This window comes from Oryza glaberrima, chromosome 7 (genome assembly GCF_000147395.1).
Source record: "Oryza glaberrima chromosome 7, OglaRS2, whole genome shotgun sequence".
Lineage (NCBI taxonomy): Eukaryota > Viridiplantae > Streptophyta > Magnoliopsida > Poales > Poaceae > Oryza > Oryza glaberrima.
This window is the reverse complement of record NC_068332.1, coordinates 17864159-17883230: the sequence shown is the minus strand read 5'-3', so window position 1 is coordinate 17883230 and position 19072 is coordinate 17864159. Positions and strand designations below refer to the sequence as shown.

Sequence of the window (19072 nt, the reverse complement as noted above, 5' to 3'; positions counted from 1 at the left end):
AGATATAAAAGTGCATAATGGGTTATAAATCCGTGTGAGATATGAGTACGTGCCAGAGTTGTGTGAGATAGGAGTGGGCTAAAAAATTTTTAAGTAACTGTTGTATCGGATGTTTGGACGTTAATTTAAAGTATGAAACATAGATTAATTATAAAACCCGTTCTAAAACCCTAAATTGATTCGCGAGATGAATCTATTCAGCCCAATTAATCTATGATTAGCCTATATGATACTACAGTAAATATTTGTTAATTATGGATTAATTAGGCTTCGAAAACTCGTCTCGCAAATTAGTTCTCATTTATGCAATTAGTTTTATTATTAGTCTCTGTTTAATACTTCAAATTAGTGTCCAAACATCCAATATGATAGGAATTAAAGTTTAGTCCCTGGATCCAAACACCCCATAAGTTGTTTGTACGAGTGTTGTCAATTTTTTTAGAATTTTTTTATAACTATTTGAATGGTTTTTAAGCTTATGAGAAGGCATCTTCTCGAGAAATCAAAATAGTATCCCCGGATAAAAGGCAGTAGCATTAAGCCAGGTTTTAAGCTGTCTAATTACCATGTGAAATAGACACCCATGAAATATGTGAAAAAAGAAACCGGAATACTACATATCGGGATCTGGTTAGGACGGGATCCTTCGTCCTCCTTGCCTATCCAAAGAGAAGGGAGAGTTGAGCGCCTGAGCCTTGAGGAGGAGGTGGCTGCCGCCTCCTTGGCGAGGACCTTTGGCATGGGCTGGGGAAGAGGACCCACTCAGCAAGAGGAGGACGTGGTCGCCCAGTGACGAGCCCAGTGTGGTGAGCTCCTGTGACGTCGAGGACCTCGTCTGCGTCGCGTCGAGGCAGCGGCGTGTCACGGCCAAGCCGGCGACGGGGGATACATCAACGAAGAAAGGAGAGGCGTTGGTGACCGGAGCCAGGGGACAGAGTGGCGGCGGCGGTGGCTAGCCGGCCAGGGGGAGGAAGGGCGGTAGTGGTCATTGGCGTCGGCGTCAGGTATGTCCAGTCCAACTTCTAATACACAGTAGAAATCACCTGATACCTCACAAGTATTACCTTCTACGTGGTAAGAATCGCATGATATCTGATAGGTATCACCTGATATCTCACAAGTATCAGCTTCTACGTGGTAAGAATCATATGATACCCAATAGGTATCACTTGATACGTGGTAGAATCGCATGATACCTGATAGGTATCACCCGATACCGGTAAGGTATTAGGACTTGATACCTAACCGATACCGTCACGTTTGAACGGTATTCCGTTGTTTAGTGCCCCTAAAAAGAAAATGGGTCTGCAACTCTGCTTCAAAAGGGTATGTGTATAAATTTCAGTAAAAAGTAAAGGTGAAAAACAAGATGGATAAATTTGATCCATGTCATACTGGGACAACAGCACACTGCCTCTTGCATATTCCTGGAAAAAGGAATCTGTGTGCTCCGCTCTCAGCTTTGAGCTTTTGGCAGCTACCACCTGCAAAACATATGGCGGCAGCTTTGCCATGTGAATCATATTGTTGTTTCATTCGGAAGTGTTTTTTCTTTCCCTTTAGGCTGAGTCTGAATCAGCCTTTTGTGAGTTGGCCGCTAGTAGGACTTGTTTTCCCTAAGATCCTAACCATGTTTTCTAAGTTGCTCACAGTATTTTTTTTCTATAAACTTTTTTATAAAAATTTATTTTAAAAATTTAAAAAAATATTTTTTAAAAAATATAATAGTTAATACTTAATTAATTGTACGCTAATAGTTTTTTCCCGTTAAACGTGCCATGGAAAAGCCAGTCTATTAAGCTGCTTTGAACTCACTATTAGCTTGCGGCGTTTTGACCTTCATTTGGGCTAAAGTTGTTATCTCGTTCTCAGTAAGCTCGTTTTCCCGATTAAACGGTGTATTTCGTCCAAAAACTTTTTATATAAAAAATTCTTTTAAAAATTTAAATAAATCTATTTTATTATATCTCAGTAATGAACGGACAGTATCTTGCCGGGTATTTGCTTCTTGGCACTTTTCCAGAATTGTGAACCAGTTGGTAGAATAACCAGTAGGCTTGTAGAATAATAAGCCAGCTAGAAACAGTTAGAAGTTCTAAAAAAAAGCTAGGAACACAGTTAGGTCCTGTTTAGGAAGCCCAATAAATCCCTGCCAATATCTCAGTCCCAAGCCCAAATCATTTGGCATGGGTCTTGAATATCCTCACCATTATTTGATTAATGATTGGTTTTTTTTACATATATTATGATTAATGATTGCTTAACCTTCAAACAGAGAAAGTTCCTGTTTGCTCCTACAAAACACTTCACACGGTTATCCTGTCAAGTAGGGCTATTAAACTAGCTCATCATCCAGCATCCAATCAAAGACCTTCCCTCTTGTCTCCTTCAGATGATATGCAACAGTGAGGGAGTTAGTACAGTGAGTAGTAGTGATCTCAGATCTTCTGACATTGCATTCAATCATGAACAGCTCAAATCTAGCCTCATTTTGGATGCATTGAGCTTGGTTATTTCAAACATCAATCAACATAGAAATCCCTACTTCCATTCGAGACTTCGGATGCCCCTTTCCCATCTCATCTCCCTTATTTTCCACACGTACGCTTTTCAAACTGCTAAACGGTGCGTTTTTTATAAAAAAGTTTCTATATGAAAGTTGCTTAAAAAATCAAATTAATCCATTTTTGAACAAAATAGCTAATACTTATTAATTACACGCTAATGGACCACTCCGTTTTCCGTGCGGAGGGATCCGGTTGGGATCCAGAATAGCGAACACACCCAACAAGGTTTCCTACTTTCCCATCAAGTTTGTATTTCCAAGATGACATACACCCTCCATAATGTAAAACCAAACAGTGGGTGTGTTTCTATCTTTAGCTGAATCTTATAAGCCAATGAGTCCTTTTTTTTTTCTTTCCTAATACGGTGAAGTGGTAAATCACCATGTTAGCTAATCAATTACTAAAAATTGCATCGAATTTTGTAGTTCACTTCTGTCTTTCTACAGTACCTCGACGTGACACGAGAAAAAAGTTTGAAGAATCGTTTGTGCAAGATCTACCGTTGATTCGAGATCCAGCAACGCTCAACGCGCCAGTCTATAGGCTAAAAAACATGGAAAAACGATCTTGAACTCATCCAAATGGTTATAATTTTTTTTACAAAAAACTAATAAGATAAATTAATATATGATATATTACTTCGTAAACATGCAATTTTAAATTGGCAAAACAAATTTAATTGTGAGTAGTAGTAGTATACGTTAACTAGCTAGTGTTTATGTTTGCAATTTGTGGAGATATAATTTTAACATGCATGTTTTTAGTGTAATATATCATATATTAATCTATCATATTACCTTGTTTAAAAAAAATAACTATTTGGACGGCATAAAAAAACGAGGAGACATTCACTCCATAAGTTAAAATACGCAATTACGGGTACATCATACACATCACCACGAACAACTTTGCATTGCGACGATGGCAAAACGCTTCTCATAAATTAACTTAATTTGGTCATACCCATACACGAGAGAAACCAGCAAAAGAAAATTTTAATAACAACAATATAATTACTATAGCAAACATAATGCAATTCCGAATTGCAATTCGCGACACAGCTCGCCGTCAGGAATGAAGACGATCTGATTCTGCTCACGCGAACGTCTCCGACAGCTTGGAGAATCCCAGCCTCCTCAGCCGGCTGCTCATCGGGTTCCCGCACCTCACGTCCACCACCTCCACGCCGCCGACGCCGCGGCGCCCCCTCGCCGCCGCCTTCTTCGCCTTGCCGCCGCCGCCGCTCCGGTCGACGTCCGCCGCGAGCATCGGGGAGCTGGCCGGCGTGGTACTAGAGCTCCTCCTGCACGCCGCCGTCTTGCACGCCGACGACTCCTCGGCGCTCACGCGGTCAGTGCGCCGCCCGCTGCCGCCGCTGCTGCTGGTGGTGGAGAGGCTGGACGAGCTCTTCCTCAGCGCAACGATCTTCCTCGGGCTGGCTCCGCATGGCACCGACACCGGGCTGCTCTGGCGCCTCAGCCGCCGCGGCGTCGTCGCCGCGGCTGTGGCGTGCGGCGGCGCGGCCTTGATGGCCTCCAGCTCCCTCGTCATCAGCGAGCCGATGGTGCCGGTCGTGCCGACCTTCACCGCGCATGCTGCTGCTGCCGCCGCCTCGCCATTGGCGAGCTCGGCCGCAGCACAAGGCATGATCTGGAAAAAAAAAGAGAATTTATCACAACTAAACAAACATATGCTACTGACAAGAGGAAAACTAAAGCTACGAGTGAGAAGTGCGTTGCAAGGGTGAAAAGAAGTTAGGGGGAAAAACAAAAAAAAAGTTGGTGACAAGAAGAACAAAAAATCATGATGTTCTTGAGCATGCAGAGATGGTGGTATATGAGAGGTGCATCATGGCATGCACTTGGCCACCATGATTGCAGCTTGGGAAAACTAGAGAGTGTAAAAAGATAAGACTGCAATGAGTCAGACACCACCATGGTAACATGGGCATCAATCTGTCTGTTCCTAATTCATGAAGGGAAAAATGATTTTTTTTTTAAAAAAATAATTCTAACCAATTTGTTCAAAGAAACAACTAGTTTGGTCTTCTAATTCAAGAAGTATGATATCCACACAACAAATCTAACCAATTTGTTCTCCTAATTCAATAATTGTGATGTCCACGCAGTAAATCCAACCAATATGTTCTCCTCATTCAAAAACTATGATATCCAAACAACAAACCTGACTACTAAAAATCTCCTCAGTCAAGAATTGTGCTGTTTGTTCAACAAATTGTACATTTTTCTTAGGTGAACAAATTCAACCTTTGGTCCTGTTAAGTCTACTTGGTTAAAAACTTTTTATCCATAAATCTAACTAAGAATTGGCAGAAATCCAGTAACAGAAGGCAATGGAATGTCACTCTCTGGAGGGGTTACAGTATCTAATCTTCTCATAATAATACTACAATCAATGCAATGTTGACATACAACACTGGGATTAAGAAATCTCAACAAGCTGTTCTAAAGTTGTGGTCGAATTAACACAGGAGTTAAGGAAGGCAATGTCGAAAACGATATGCCGTCTGCGTGATATAAACGATTTTAAGGACAATTTGACCAGCAATTTTAAGGTGTGGAGATGCACTATGCTCAAGCAAATCTTTCAGCCCCTTTTCCTGTCCCTTCCTTTCTGCCTTAATTTCCTCAAATTGCATCTACACACTACTGATGCCAACTTTCTAGACCACATATTATGTAGGCCACATTGGCTTGTTCCTCTTTTTCTTCTTCCAAAAAATAAAAAAGGTAGTACTAATAATAATGATTTACCACCAACAGCAGCAAGAGATAATCAAAATGGAAGGAAGCATCAAGCATCACTTCAGGGGATGCCAACTGGGCAAAGTAAAGAACCTACTCTCTTCTGTCCCTGTTTCTTTGCATTTTATTAATGTACCCTAATGTTCTTGGATTCCTTAGGTTACTAATCTAATGAATAAAATCAATTGCGGCACAAAATCATGTGACAGTGCCTACCAAACTCCTTATCTAATACAGGGATGGAAGAAAACAAGAACTAGACCACGCAATTGTAACAAATTTTCATTTTCTTGAAAAGAGGCAACAAATGAGCAGCATTAAACAAGAGCTCACATTTCCACTCCTGCATGTCGGACAATATATGGTTTTTGGGGTGCAGATTTAATGTTCTAAACCACAATCTTTCAGGTCAAAGCCCAGAAGAAGCATGGATAGAGAACAGAAGCTGACAGTTTGATTAAAAAAAGGCATACAAGAGCATCCAGAAAACATAATGAACTGCTCTCTGTTCCATACAGCAGACAATTTGGGGGAGGAGAAAAAACAAAAAGAAGAATAGCAGCTGAAAGCCTGAAACCACTATGGATTAGCCATCAAGAACTCCACGCATGGAATGAATTTGTGGGAAAATACATCAACCAAAACCACCCTAAGAAATGGTAAGAGGAAATACCAAAACAAGAACCACTGAATCCCCAATTAATGGAGCTTCAACAAACAACTGGTAGTAATGAACCAATGATTATGCAGCAAATCTCCAATCTCTCCAGCACCAGATGGCCAGAGCCCAGAGAGATTACACAGAGCAAGCAAAAAACATGAACAGGGTTCATACCAGCAGGCCTGTTCGATCTTGAACTTCTTGAATCTCTGCACTGCACTCCACCAGAGAGAGAGAGAGAGAGAGAGAGGAGGAGAAAACAAAATGGAGATGAGGACAGGAGACTCAGGACTGAGGAGGAGCAGCCTCTGAGCCGAATTGATGAAGGGGTGAGGGGAGAGTAGGTCACATTCAAATGACCTGTTTGTGTGCCTTGAAGGGTGCAACTTATACACCTCTCCCCATTTATTGCCTGCCGGCTGCTTCTTCTTCTCTTCGCTCTCTTCTCTCATTCTGACTCGAATTCCCTGTCTAGAGGTGTTTAGTTCACGTTAAAATTAAAAGTTTGGTTGAAATTGGAATATGTGACAGAGAAGTTGAAAATTTATGTATGTGGAAAAGTTTTGATGTGATAAAAAAGTTAGAAGTTTGAAAAAAAAGTTTGAAACTAAACTTGGCCATAAAAAAACAACTCTTAGGTGTAAATTTAGACATGGACATGTATAAAAGTTATTTAGTATATATGCTTTATATATAAAAGTTATTTGGTCTATGTTTAGATATATGTATGAAAGTTACTTTTTTCTGAGATGAAGAGAATAGTGTCAAATGTCATTTGTGTGTTGTGAACAAATTATTCTTTTTTCCATTTGGTATTTTCTAGTAAGGCTTTTCAAGAAAAGAATAGTGTATTTGTGAAGGGGTTACATGCAAATTGGGCTTTTTTGGAATTAAAGAATTCAGAACTTGGAGGTATTTGGGGTTTTGGACAGATTCCACCTCGGTGACATAAAAGATTTTTTAAAGCTTTCCACATGCCTGAGTTGAAATTTCAGGCTAATTATATGTCCGTGTGTGTTTTGACTATCACAACAACAAACATGGCATATGCTTACTGTTTCAGCTAAGCAGAACCAATTCTAAATACTAGTAGCATCTTGGGATGTTACTTCATTTTATAACTTAGTAGTATCAATTTTTATTTAGGATGCGGCGTATCAAAATACTTGTCCTTTTTTAAAAAAAAATATTTGCCCTTTGAGTAATTCAAGAATGAAGATATTGCAGCAATTTTTTTATTTACTACCCCTTAAGTGTATGTAGTGTAATAGTTATTTGTATAGTATATCAATTAATAGGTTTATGTGTTTGTGACATGGAAAGGATAATTTATTATAATTTTCCTATTTCACAAAAAAAATGTTTTTCAGCTGTAATTTAGGAGAAATCTTCACATAGGAACCGGATTTTTTTTTAAGAAAAAACACTTAAAACTCTGACACATCCAGTTAATGTGGAGATGGGCACGTCATGAACGAGCTCCAAACAGGAAAATTAAACAGCCTGTCGGCTGATATCAGGTCATTTGCAAATGGATGTTTTTCTCTACGTATTTGCGCAATTGTGCTGAGCTTGTCTTCCCAAAATTCGATTTCCGAGCAAGACTGCTTATTCAAATGGATATGAAAAACTTAAAAAGGTCTAAAAGAAAGAGCACTCGCTTAAAAGACAAGAAAGTTTGATTAAAAAAATATATTAGAAAGGAGCTATTGTGGAGAGCGCAGAAAGGCGACAGTCAAACACATGTATGGAGTTGTGGACCGCAACCTGCGTTTTGCCTCTCAAATGGGAGATGTTCATGATTGCTTTGATACTCATTTATTCAAAAAATAAAGATTGATTTCATGTTCTAATTTTAATCATCTTGACTTTTCGTGATAAAAATATTTGACATTTATAGATAAGATTTGATGAAAATTTTGATTATCAATATTTTGTTAAATGGTCAACATTTATAGATAAGTTTAAGGGCATGTTCAATTTGATGCATAACCAGAATTTAGCAAAGTCTGGGAAATGCCAAAAAATGGTAAGGTAGAGATATGTGGTTGTTGTTTGATTTGCTACTTAGCAATTATTTCGTGTGAAGCTATATGAAAAAGATTTGGTATAGTATTATTTTAGATATGTGTTTGGATTACTAGCTACCTAATGGAATTTTTTTTAAACTACCTAATGGAAATTCAACAGTACCAAAAAGTTTTGTTAAGATTAGAAATAGTAGTAAAGTGAACAAGTCCTTTTTTTTTCCCAGAGGGAGCTGCAGTGGAATGTTGCACGCTACTTCATTATCAAGCCGGCATGAGCAAATTAAAGATATAAATCAAGCGCCATTAATTACGATCAAATCATCGGAAAATCAATTTTGAAAAATTCTGGTTAGTACTAGTTTAATCAGTGCACCGTACGCGTGTTCTGAATTTTGATCGGCTTGAAATGATAGTTGCTTGGACATGCAAGAACTTAAACTAATTAAGCAAGATTATATCAGACAGCGTACGTTCTGTTTACAATTCGTAGTTTACCGTAACTACGGCACCATCGCTTTCCCATCCGTTAATTGGAGTTTGCCCTGCACGTTGATTAATTTTTTGATACGCTCTCTAATGCAAGTCAACGATGGCCTCATGTTACCTGCTTTAATTTGTTAATAATAATTAGATTGGTGTTAATGAGATTGGTCCTTGTAGTAGTTGTGACTGATTAGTGCTGCCTGCTGGAATTGGACGTACGTACGTGGTACGTGCCACCTGCAGGGCAATTTATATGTTTGGAAATGGTGAGTACCTGATCTCGTTGTCTGTTTCTGAAGTAGTAGCCCACGATGGTTAGTTAATTTGGCTGAGTCGTTCAAAATGAGTTTGGTTTTTTAACTCCTTATTTACCATAAGCACAGGCACGTACGCTTCCTAAATTATTAAACGATACTTTTAAAAAATATTTTTAAAAATTAAATAAATTAGTACACTTATTATCTTATTTATATGTGAGGGTCATAAACTCAGCCTAAACATCATATTAAACTATTATTACAGCACTAGTTACTTGGCACTATAGCACGTCATACTCGTACCATGTACAGGTAGGATAGCTAGATCAATCTGGACCGTGTTACTTTGCATTGAGATCCAACTGTGTAAATGCTATGTACTCCTATTTCTGTCGTGATTAGGGCCTGTTTTGGTGGCAAAAATTTTGCCTATGCATATCACATCGGATATACGGACACATATTTGAAGTATTAAACGTAGTCTAATAACAAAACAAATTACAGATTTGCTATAAAACTGCGAGACGAATTTATTAAGCCTAATTAATACATCATTAGCAAATGTTTACTGTAGCACCATATTATCAAATCATGATGCAACTAGGCTTAAAAGATTCGTCTCGCAATTTACACGCAATCTGTGTAATTGTTTTTTTTCTACATTTAATACTCCATACATGTATCCAAACATTCGATGTAATAGCGTGAAAAATTTTGTTTGGAAACTAAACATGCCCTTAAAATACATACTCTCTCCGTCCCATAACATAAGGGATTTTGAGTTTTTGTTTGCATTGTTTGACCACTCGTCTTATTAAAAAAATTGTGCAAATATAAAAAACGAAAAGTTGTGCTTAAAGTACTTTGGATAATAAAGTAAGTCACACAAAAAAACAAATAATAATTTCAAATTTTTTTTAATAAGATGAGTGGTCAAACAGTGCAAGCAAAAACTCAAAATCCCTTATATTATAGGACAGAGGGAGTATTTTACCTTGATTTTTCTTAGCACGTTTTTTATACTGTTTCGTGTCAGAACTTCTATATAAAAGTTGCTTTAAAATATAAAATAAATATATATTCATGTTTATAATAATTAAAACTTAATTAATTACATACTAATGGTTTTCTCGTTCTACAATATTTAATTGACTTTAATTGAACGAAGAAGTCATTCAATTGACTGAATTGTTTAGTGGGTAAGAGGTATATATACAACATCATTAATTGTTAGTGGATAAAGGCCAAGGGGCATAGAACTATAGATACAACATAACTAATTCCTGCTTTAATTGACTTAATTAATTTAATTTAATTGCTAATGACTTTAATTGAACGGATCTAGTAGTTGAAGCCCGATGCTTTAATGTGGGATGCATAGAGTTAAGTATAAAAATAACACATGCATATAAGTTAAAAATACTGTGAAAATGAAGTGGGGATGGTGATGATTTGAAATATTTTCTAATAAATAATGACGTGACATATCTATATGCTGTAATACTTTCTAAAAAAATATTTAGCGTTAGTTAACTCAAAATTAAACTAATCAACACCTAATATTTCGGAAAAGGAGATAGCAAATTAATTGTTAGTGGGTAAGGGGTATACAACTATACATACAACACTTACACTACCATAACATCGCGCATTAGCAGGACAAAGCTGTATCGCATCCATATATATGATCCAAATAAAGCAGGGAAATCCAACCGAGCCGTGCTCGAAGTTAATTAAACCGTCGCATCGAGCAGGTGATGGACCGCCGCGGCAGAGGCCGGGACGGGGCCCGGGCACGTATACTACGTGGGTACGTATAGGCCATTATCGTCCCAACCACCGCTACAGGGCAAGCAGAGACCGACGCATGATGCATGCGTCGTCCTACTTACTCTACGTACTTCCTCTGTAATAGTAAAGGAAGTAGTTTAGAACAACGACACGATCTCCAAAACACAATTTTGACTTCTTGTTTCTATAAAAATATTTATTAAAAAGTGATATATGTATACCTTTATGAAATTATTTTTCAAGACAAATCTATTGACATAAGTTTTATATTTTTCAAATTCAACAACTTGAAAGTTATTTATGATTTATATTCTTAAGGTTTGACTTAAACATTGTCCTAAACGACTTCCTTTACGAGTACGGAGACAGTACACCCTTCCTTTAAATACTTTGTCCTACTTACTCTCTAATAATTATTTTTACCTATTTTTTAATATCAATATTTCTTTATATCAAAATATAAATCACAACCATTTTTTCAATATTTAATACAAGATACTCATGCATGACTGCAAATAAATAGCACCTTCGTCTTCTCCTTAGCTTACCTTTTAAATACTTCCACCCTCGAAGTCTCCCGTCGTACTGGGTGCATACATATGAATACCTAGTCGCGGTGTTGCGGGAAATTAAGTTATATAATATGTACAAATAAGATGCAATATGATTGATAAAACTAAAACAATTTGGAATTTCGAGCCTAAAAATAATTGAGATTGAGGGAGTGTTTGAATGGGACTAAAATTTTTTTAGTCTCTGTCCCATCGGATGTTTGACACTAATTAGAAGTATTAAACGTAAACTAATGACAAAACCCATTCCATAACCCTGGATTAATTCGTGAGACGAGTCTATTTAGCCTAATTAATCCATGATTAGCCTATGTGATGCTACAGTAAATATGTGCTAATTATGGATTAATTAGGCTTAAAAAATTGTCTCGCGAATTAGCTCTTATTTATGTAATTAGTTTTGTAAGTAGTCTATGTTTAATACTCCAAGTTAGTGTTCAAACATCCGATGTGATAGGGACTAAAGTTTAGTCCCTGGATCCAAACACACCTTGAGGGCCCCTTTGATTTAAAGGAAAAACATAGGAATTTTAGAGGATTTCAATCCTATAGGAAAATTTCCTATGAAGCCCTTTGAAACAAAGGATTGAATCATATCCAATCCTTTGAAATTCCTATGGAATGAACAATCCTATAGAGATTTTGGAGGAAATTTAGCAAGAGCTTCAACCTCTTACTAACTTTCCTTTGAGTCTATCTCTCTCATCTAATTCCTGTTTTTTTCCTGTGGTTCAATCAAACGGTCATTCCTATGTTTTTCCTGCGTTTTGCAATCCTCTGTTTTATACTTACATTCCTATCAAAATCCTACGTTTTCTCAATTTTGCGATTCAAAGGGGCCCTGAATGGTTTTACAAGAGAGGAGATAAGAGATAATTTGATCCATATGTGTATCATTCAAAGGCTAGAAATAATTAGGGTGATGTGGCTCAATGAGAGAAGAGATAAATAACATTAACTACACTTAGTACTAATGAACTATATAAGTATATAGGATTGGATTGGTCCAAACGAGAAGATAATAATAATTCTTTATTGATACCTATGTTAGTAATAGTTATGGCTTGTATATTGGGATGGAGGGAGTACCTCTTTCCATATGAAAGGGGTAAAAATTTGTATTTGGATATGCTACATGACACTTTCATTATTGAACATCGGATGGATTGATTTATTGTATCCAATGCAAATAAAATACAAATTTATCCATGAGACATGTTTCTTTTTTAACTTGATCAGGTCTAGTTCCAACTAGATTTAGACCAGGGGAGTAAGAATGGTTCAAATCAGACCTAATCTCCTTACAAGCCGATGGAGCACACAAGCAAAATGGTACTTTCCACGTTATTTCTCTCTTCGGTTATACCAAATATCATAAGATAACGTGTACAATGTCTAGCAGCTAATTACAATATTTTCTGTATCATTCATCGAATACGCGTTTTTAAATATCATGTAGTAAATATCATAAACTTTGAGTATCTTGTAGTAAATTTTGTAAAAAAAAAAAAATCTTATATAGTTGTTGGCTAGCGGTTGCTCGTGTCGTCTCCTTCCTATCGTCGTTGATGATGGGCTTTGGGCGCCGCGTTCCTTTCGCCCGCCCGTCGTCCGGCCGGTGCGGTCCGGTCCCCGCGCGTGGCGTCGTCGCGCGCGTAAATGCTCGCCGCTCGCAATAGCTAAGGCGAACACGCGTGCTTTGCTCGAGCTCGTCGATACTCGATAGGCGAGGCGACCACTGTGCGTGTGCGTGCCCACCTGCGTTGCGCCATAGTACTTGTATTTTCCGCATGCGTCCGTCCACGGTCCATCCACGTATGGCCTGGCCGGCGCGGCTAGCTACCAGCTGCAGCTCTCATGCTCACACACGCATTTCCGATTGGGCCTAGCCTCTCCATTCATCAGGTCAGGATATGAGCATTTAAGCACAGCTGTTCTAATTAGCCTCTAAGTCCTGTTCCGACTTCAATTTCAAGCGTCAATAATCATCTTGATGGTTTCTACCGGTCATTGTAAACCATCTTATTATGTACTCCCTCCGTTTTACAATATAAGCCATTCTAGCCTTTCTTGTATTCATATTGATGTTAATGAATCTAGACATATATATCTATCTAGATTCAATAACATCAATATGTATGTGAGAAATATTAGAATGACATTCTGAAACAGAGGAAGTAACACGATGGTAAAAGTACGAGACAAAGGGATATGATCTATACATCAACAAGCCGATCGCCTGGTTTCTTTCAGTCTACCTACACCTCAATCTATTTTTTTACGGCTAAGATTATTTTGAGATTCGTCCAACAATCGTGTCCTGATACCCTCTTCTCTCTTCCCCCGATCTCCAATCACACTATGGCCACTCGCCCATGAGTCGGCAACGCACGGATGCGATTTGTCTATCCTCCTCACCGCCTTCTACACGCTAGTGCCATCACCACGAGCCCCATCAACTGTTACCTCCCTACTCCTCTCCATGCCTCCATAGTCACATATCTTCATCAACTCCGACGACTTTCTCCCACCCTGGTTCTCATCTCTTGTGTCTGACGGCTCGCGTCACTAAATCCATTGGCATCCCTTTCCCTTGCCACCAACCCCTTTATCTTGTACTCCCTCCGTTTCACAATGTAAATTATTTAAGCATTTCCCACATTCGTATTGATGTTAATGAATCTAGACTATATATCTATCTAGATTTATTAACAACAATATGAATATAGAAGAATGACTTACATTGTGTAACAGAGGAAGTAACTCCGATGGTGCCATCACGTTGCCTCATTGCCCACCCTGCATCTTCATGTCCACTATCCGCCGCCGTGCTCCAGTTCTTTGCCACCCAAACCATTACCCTAAAGCGGCCATTGTTGCCCCCTTGCTCACTCCCATCACCGCCAACCCTAACACCAAGATTTCGCAAGCTAGAGTTTAGAAATCATTGATATTGAGGGCTTGCCAAGAAGAAAGTTAGCGTGCAATTAATTGCTAAGCCCTCACCACCCTCCTCCCTCTCTCACGTCTAGCTAGAGGCTAAAGACATTGCCCAATAATAAAATCTCAGTCGACTGATAGTAAAGACGGTACTACAAGTAATTAATGATTGGTCTTAAATACCTACGGACTATACTATTCATTGTACCTCCTTCTTTGCCTCAAAGGGTGTGTTTAGTTCACGCTAAAATTAAAAATTTAATTGAAATTGGAACGATGTGCCGGAAAAGTTGGAAATTTGTGTGTGTAGAAAAATTTTGATATGATGGAAAAGTTAAAAGTTTAAAGAAAAAAATTGGAAATAAACTCGACCTAAATCTTGTGAATTATATCTATTCAGCTAGGGCGGAGACATGGGTAGGACAACTAGGGGCACATAACCGTACTCCAAAGTCTGGATGACCATGTCAATACATTTTTAAAATATTACACTACTGGAAAAATACATTTTTACAGGAGGCCAAAACGTATTTTTCAGGCGTCCATAACCTTCGCCTGCAACCAAACACCTGCAAAAATTGATTTTCGCAGGTGGCCAAATTCACCCTCATGCGAAAATATTTTTAACGTAAAAAAAAAAATTGGCTGCCGCTCAGCCCTACCCGCCGCCGCCTCCCCTCCGGCGACCGCCACCATGAGCTGTGCCACCACGAGGGTTTTGGGAGAGAGGGAGGGGAGGGGAGCTGCGCCGCCACGAGCTCACCGCGCCAGCCCGCCGCCGCCGCCGCCGAGGGGATGAGAGGGGAGGGGAGGAAAGGGGAGGGAAGTCACCGTCCAGATCTGGGAGTGGGAGCGCTGCCGCCGACCTTTGGCCTCCGCCTTCGCGCCGCCTCAGCCACCGCCCTCCCCACGATGCCGCCAGATCCGCGAGGGGAGGAGAGCGCCGCCGACGACCGCCGGCCTCCGCTGCTGCATGCAGCCGCCGTCGCCGCCCTCCCCCACGATGCTTCTGGATCCGGGATGGGAGGGCCGCCAGCCGGATCTGGAAGGTGGGAACGCCGCCGCTGACCTCCGTCCTCCTCCGCCACCGACCTCCCTCCTCCTCGTCCGCCCCACACCGCCGGCCACCACCGGCCTCCCCCTCCCCCCTTTGGCCGGATCTGGGAGGGAGGGGAGGCGAGCCACGCCGGGGGTGCACCGTCCCCGCCTCGCCATCGCGGATCCCGCCGTCCACATTGCGTTGCCGTCGCCGGTTCCCGCCGCCCCCGCCGTTGAACGCCCGTGAGGAGAGGAGAGGAAAGGAGGAGAGGTGAGGCCGGCTGAGGGAGAGGAGAGTGAGGACTTAGAAAAAATCTAAGTGATGAGTGGTCCATTTATACTCCACACCTATTTTCGCAGGCAGACCACATAAGAGGTCCGCCTGCAAAAATAAAGGGTATTTTTGCAGGCGGACCGCTTAAGTGGTCCGCTTGCAAAAATAGATTTTCATAGGCAGACAACGAGCTTCACCCCAGTTTATATTTTTGTAGGCGGTCATTTGGCTCTGAGGGTCATGTTCGCCTGTGAAAATAAAACCCTCACGTCTGTGAAAATGCTTTTTCTAGTAGTGTTAAAAAGAAGAGCACAGCACAAAAATATGTAAACCACACTAAACTCATCCCTAGGCTCGAAAATAAAATCGGTTGTGCCCCTGCGTCGGAGAGGTTCGTTTGGTCCCAAATCAAGTGGCCATGGACAGACGACCAATTGTTACTTAACTCGCTAGCTACTAGTCCGTCAATGGGTCTCGTGATGATGATTGACCATAGATGCACATCCATGTAGCCATGTGTGACATTCTGGTTCAATTAGCATATGACATTTGTTGCTCATAGATGTTGCGTGTGTATATTTAATAACACAATGCTAAATCAGTAAGAATGGAACCAACTTATAAGTGGTTGTCTCTCTAGCACTATATCTCTGGGGTTAACCCTTTAATCTAAAGTGAAAATATAAGTGTAATTGGGGTGTTATATGTGTAAGTGGGGGTGTCTGTCAAATAGAGTGGAGTGCGCAATTTTGGAGGCTGGGGTGTTACACCACGCGAGTGACTTAATTTCGCTCGCCTTTGCTCTTGTTTCTGTATGCACATTTGGACCGGAATCGCCGGATGCATACTTGCAATGCACACACGGACACACCTACGCGTACAGACACAACAAACTCTCGCACATCATGTATATACGCGTTCTCGATTATCTATTTCTTATACACTGTAGAGCAAACAAACTTCCCCCAAGCTGTATATGGGACAATTCATGCGAAACTAGTGTATATAGACGCGCATTCGCGCGACATTAACCCCCTCTATATTGAGCTCCTTTACATGTTTTTAGGATTCATTTGTTCTTTTTCTTCAAATAATCAAATTGTAATTAAATCATTAGAGTATATTTATAAATTAAATAGTTTTTATTACATGACTTGAGTGTTCATTTACAATATTACTTATTGTTCGTGAAGTGAGCATAGCTTAATCGTTAGGTTCTAGAACCTACACTCATATTCAAGTTCTAGTACTAAGATTTAGTACTGATACTCGTATTTATGACCAATTATTCTTTCAGCGATAGTGGATGTACCCATTTGCATTGTGTTTCTTAAATAAAATCTTATTTATTGATTAATACTATTATTAATAAATACATGGACTCCAACATAACATGTGCAGTGGCTAATAAATTGTACATAATTAAAAAAATATTGGGAACATATTGAATTTATCATCTTATATATAATTTTTTTGAATGTTTTAGAGAATAAAATCATTAGGAGGTCTACTTAGAATGTAAAAATATTTATTTTATTCTGATATGTAATGAATGAACTATATTAGCACGACAACAAACTTTTATTGCAATTTTATCCAAACCTTATATTAATATGTAAAACGAAGTTTACATTTATTAATATTTGTTATCATCTTTGTCGTAGCATAAGTCGTTGCCTTCTCGCCATCTATGCTACAGTATTACCCTTATCCTTCACTTATTTTTCATTAGTGCGCAAGTATTATAGCATGTATACATTTATTTTTTGCGGGTTTATTATGTATATTTATATTTGAATCGTACAAACCTAATGATTCGTTATGAACGATCTGGCATTTAGCTGCCTGTTTGTAATAGTAATAATTTTTTCGTTGATATACCCAAGTCTCTGCCGTGTATTTTTCCCTCCTTTTATTTGCTCTTTATTATGTCCCATGTGTGAGGAAGCCAGGGAGGTTCTGGTGTTGTATTGGTATGCTGGAAAGCTCGAGAGAACGCCCTATCACTATCAGGTTCCTTTACTGATATGATCCTACGGCTCTCTCTTTAATTTTTTCATCATCGGATGGCCTGGGATTTTTGGCTTACGTGGACGTATCAGGTGATCCTTTTGGATTTAGTAACATTTTAACCTTCACTTATAGAGATTTCCACCTTAGATCTAACTACTTTCTACTATTCGGTTTTCTTTTTAACTCTTTTTTTAGGTGGACAACCATAGCCAACAGCTATCTTGTCAAGCAGCCATTAATCCTCTCCTACTTGTGCAGTTGTGCGTGCTGTGCCTGCCTGAAACATGTCGATTACGGCCCAATTAAGATATTGTTAGCTATCTGGGCTTTCGAGCTGGAATAACGAACTACGTGGGCTTCAGTTTGCCCTCTTGCTCGACAGCACGTATAAAGCCCAAATTAAAAAAAAAAGGAGTACCTATACAACTTTCGAAAGATTTTTATGATCGTATCACACAGATTTTTAATTTTTGGATTAAAATCCGATAGATATAATAAAAAGCAAAAAGCAATTAAGAAACACCATAATGAACACTAAATTATCATATCCTCAAGAAAAAGACCAAATCCAATACAAAATTTAAAATTTACATGCGAAGATTCAAAAATTATAGTTACAGTGTAAGTTTCATAAATTACACTGTAACTTACAAGAAAATGCACTGTAAATTTGAGTGAGAAAATCGAGTGAGAGATAAGAAAAAATATTTCGAATGAGATATAGCAAAATGGAAAAAAAAATACTACGGCCCATAATGTGTCGTTTGATATTCTTGATTAAATCTACTGTTTTGATATGCTCAATTAGTACTACTACAGTATTACTATAAAACCTGCATGCTAATAACTTTCTAGCATCCCTGCAAAATATTAATTCTAGCAGACAACACTCAATGCATGTCTGACAGTGTAGCACGCAGGGAGATTACAAGATTAGTCCCTGCAATGATGCCAAAGGTGATCATCATACGTCTTCATTGGCAACAACAAATAGGGACGTGCTAACCACCTATTTCTATGGCGTTTCTTTGTTTTTTGTTTCAGTTGCAGCGCAAGCTGTTTTTGATGTGTCCTCTGAACCTACCTCACCAACCATGGTGATCATCTTCTCCAAAGCTGCAGCAGCAGAGCAGAGAACATTCATGCCATGTTGAACTGCAAATTTACTCTTGGGAATTAGTTGCAGACTGCAGACAATTTTGCATGACAAAAGAGTCGGGTCGGGTGTTGATTCGCCATTGCTATTAGTCGTTCTACTCGTGCCTACTGCTTACTTTCTCGATCGATGGAATCGGTGATTCATTTGGTTGGGCGGTGTTAGTAAAAAATTGAATTAACGAATATCAAATCAAATAATGAAAATGGAAGGAGTAACTAGTGGTAATAATTTATTCGAATGTATGGAAGATGCACACATAATTGCGAGTGGCCCTTTTACTCGTATCTTAGTGGGTTAATTACTCACAAAACAACAAGTCTATTACATTATCCATCCCTGATTTCTTCGTAAAAATAGAAAAAAAAAATCTGTCCTTGGTTGGATTGTTGCTGCTACATGCATGCATGGTCCTTTGACAACTTGTCATATGACAGATGCAGAGTCTTACTCCAAGCAGATGAAAATGGAATGAACTCCTCAACATAAAATTGACAACTTTCAAATCAGCCCAGAGAGATCAGA

The 19072-nt window shown here is 39.2% G+C and overlaps 1 protein-coding gene across 4 annotated transcripts; it reads right to left on the bottom strand.

Annotated features, from left to right (window-relative positions):
* Positions 1–3489: 3489 nt before the first annotated feature.
* Positions 3490–15404, bottom strand: LOC127778947 (uncharacterized). 4 transcript variants are annotated; one of them, XM_052305601.1, is made up of 3 exons: positions 14898–15404; positions 6168–11161; positions 3490–4217 (listed from the first exon to the last, which is right to left on the bottom strand). In XM_052305601.1, the coding sequence occupies exon 3, from the start codon at positions 4212–4214 to the stop codon at positions 3663–3665; it is 552 nt and encodes a 183-aa protein (XP_052161561.1). In that variant the 5' UTR covers positions 4215–4217; positions 6168–11161; positions 14898–15404; the 3' UTR covers positions 3490–3662. The 4 variants fall into 4 exon arrangements, 3 of the variants coding, with proteins under 3 accessions (XP_052161561.1, XP_052161562.1, XP_052161563.1); XM_052305602.1 differs by lacking the exon at positions 14898–15404 and having other exon boundaries at positions 6168–10669; positions 11103–11117; XM_052305603.1 differs by lacking the exon at positions 6168–11161.
* Positions 15405–19072: the final 3668 nt, after the last annotated feature.